The sequence below is a fragment of the Colobus angolensis genome, unplaced genomic scaffold, assembly GCF_000951035.1.
Source record: "Colobus angolensis palliatus isolate OR3802 unplaced genomic scaffold, Cang.pa_1.0 Scaffold28, whole genome shotgun sequence".
Lineage (NCBI taxonomy): Eukaryota > Metazoa > Chordata > Mammalia > Primates > Cercopithecidae > Colobus > Colobus angolensis.
In genome coordinates this window covers 7,087,517-7,089,113 of record NW_012116043.1, presented here as the reverse complement: position 1 = coordinate 7,089,113, position 1,597 = coordinate 7,087,517, and the positions used below count along the sequence as shown (strand labels likewise).

General features: G+C 56.5%; 1 protein-coding gene across 5 annotated transcripts in view; it reads right to left on the bottom strand.

Annotated features, from left to right (window-relative positions):
* CAMKK2 (calcium/calmodulin-dependent protein kinase kinase 2, beta) overlaps positions 1-966 on the bottom strand; it is a 56,748-nt gene extending 55,782 nt beyond the window's left edge. For 4 of the 5 annotated variants that reach the window (XM_011948522.1, XM_011948521.1, XM_011948523.1 and 1 more), the window contains exon 1: positions 460-966. Coding sequence is in view for 1 of the 5 variants with exons in the window: in XM_011948520.1 (XP_011803910.1) it covers positions 356-368 (13 nt within the window). In the remaining 4 variants the exon portion in view is untranslated. Of the gene's footprint in view, positions 1-355 lie in introns of all 5 variants that reach the window. The other variant, XM_011948520.1, reaches the window with a different exon arrangement.
* Between the last annotated feature and the right edge of the window lie 631 nt (positions 967-1,597).

The following is a 1,597-nucleotide window of genomic DNA, read 5'->3' as shown; positions in this document are numbered from 1 at the left end:
GCGCCGCAACTTTGTCCCCGCTCGCCCGCCGCGCGCACCTGCCCAGGTTCTTCCCGCGGCGCCCTCGGGCGGGCAGCGCAGACAGCGCTTGCTTTGTTTAGCCAAATGCCGGGGTTGCAGGAAGCCTCCGGGCTGACCCTGGGAAAGTTCCCCAAGCCGGCGAGAACACCCGGGGCCCCTCCTAGCGACCCGGCTGCTGCCCCTGCGCTAGGCGCCGGGCAGTGGATGCGGCCTGGATTTCGGGCCACCACCGACTCAGGGGAGCCCCCTTCCGCAGCCGCCTACCGACTGACCACTTGCTCAGGGCAGGCCCTAAAGGCTAGCGAAAGGCGTTCCTCTCCCATCCCCAGCCCACCTGGATGCACCATTGAAGTTCATTCTGGCTTTTCCAGATGGCTATTTAGATGCTTTTTGTGAGATACAGCATATTCTTCCCATTCTCCCCTTTTTGGCACCTACTTTGCTGGAGCCTTAAGTGTGCGTTGGGTCCCCCAGCTGGATAACAACACTGTGCGGGGAAGAGGGGAAACGAAGACCTGGAGGGCTCCCTGGACCGTCCTACGGGGTCGAGCGACCCAGGGGATGTCTCGCTGACCCTGCCAAACAGCCAAAAGGGAATCGAGTTGAGAGGAGAGTCAACCTCCAAATTAATAAAAGGTTCAAAGCCCTCTGGTCAACTGGGTGGATTTCCAGCCCGTTCTGATGAGCTTATCTGGTATTTCTAGGCCGTAGGGACACTCACATGCAATGAGCCAATGAGAGCTCCACCCCGACTCCTTTTTTTTTCTTTTCTGAGACAGAGTCTCGCTCTGTCGCCCAGGCTGGAGTGCAGTGACACGATCTCGGATCACTGCACCATCCGCCTCCCAGGTTCAAGCACTTCTCTGCCTCAGCCTCCCGAGCAGCTGGGATTACAGGCGCCCACCACCATACCCGGCTAATTTTTGTATTTTTCTTAGAGACGGGGTTTCACCGTGTTGTCCAGGCTGGTCTTGAACTCCTGACCTTGTGATCCAGCCACCTTGGCCTCCCAAAGTGCTGGGATTACAGGTGTGAGCCACTGCGCCTGGCCCACTCCCTTTTTTTTTTTTTTTTTTTTTTAAGACAGGGTCTCTCTGTGTTGCCCAGGCTGGAGTGCAGTAGCACGATCACAGCTCGCTGCACCCTCGACCTCCCCAGGCTCAGGTGATCCTCCAGCCTCAGCCTCCTGAGTAGCTGGGACTACAGGCACACACCACCACACCTGGCTAATTTTTTCTATTTTTTGTAGAGACAGAGTTCTCCCCCAGGCTGGTCTCAAACTCCTGGGCCCAAGTGATCCTCCTGCCTCTGCCTCCCAAAGCACTGGGATTATAGGCATGAGCCAACACGCTCAGCCATGTATGGCTTCTGATGTTACTCAACATGCATGCATTTGTTGGAAATGGCAAAAACCTGAGGCTGGGCATGGTGGCTCACACCTATAATCCCAGCACTTTGGGAGGCCCGGGCAGGCAGATCACTTGAGGCCAGAAGTTCGAGACTAGCCTGGCCAGCACGGTGAAACTCCATCTCTATCAAATATACAAAAATTAGCCCGGTATGGTGGCGGGTGCCT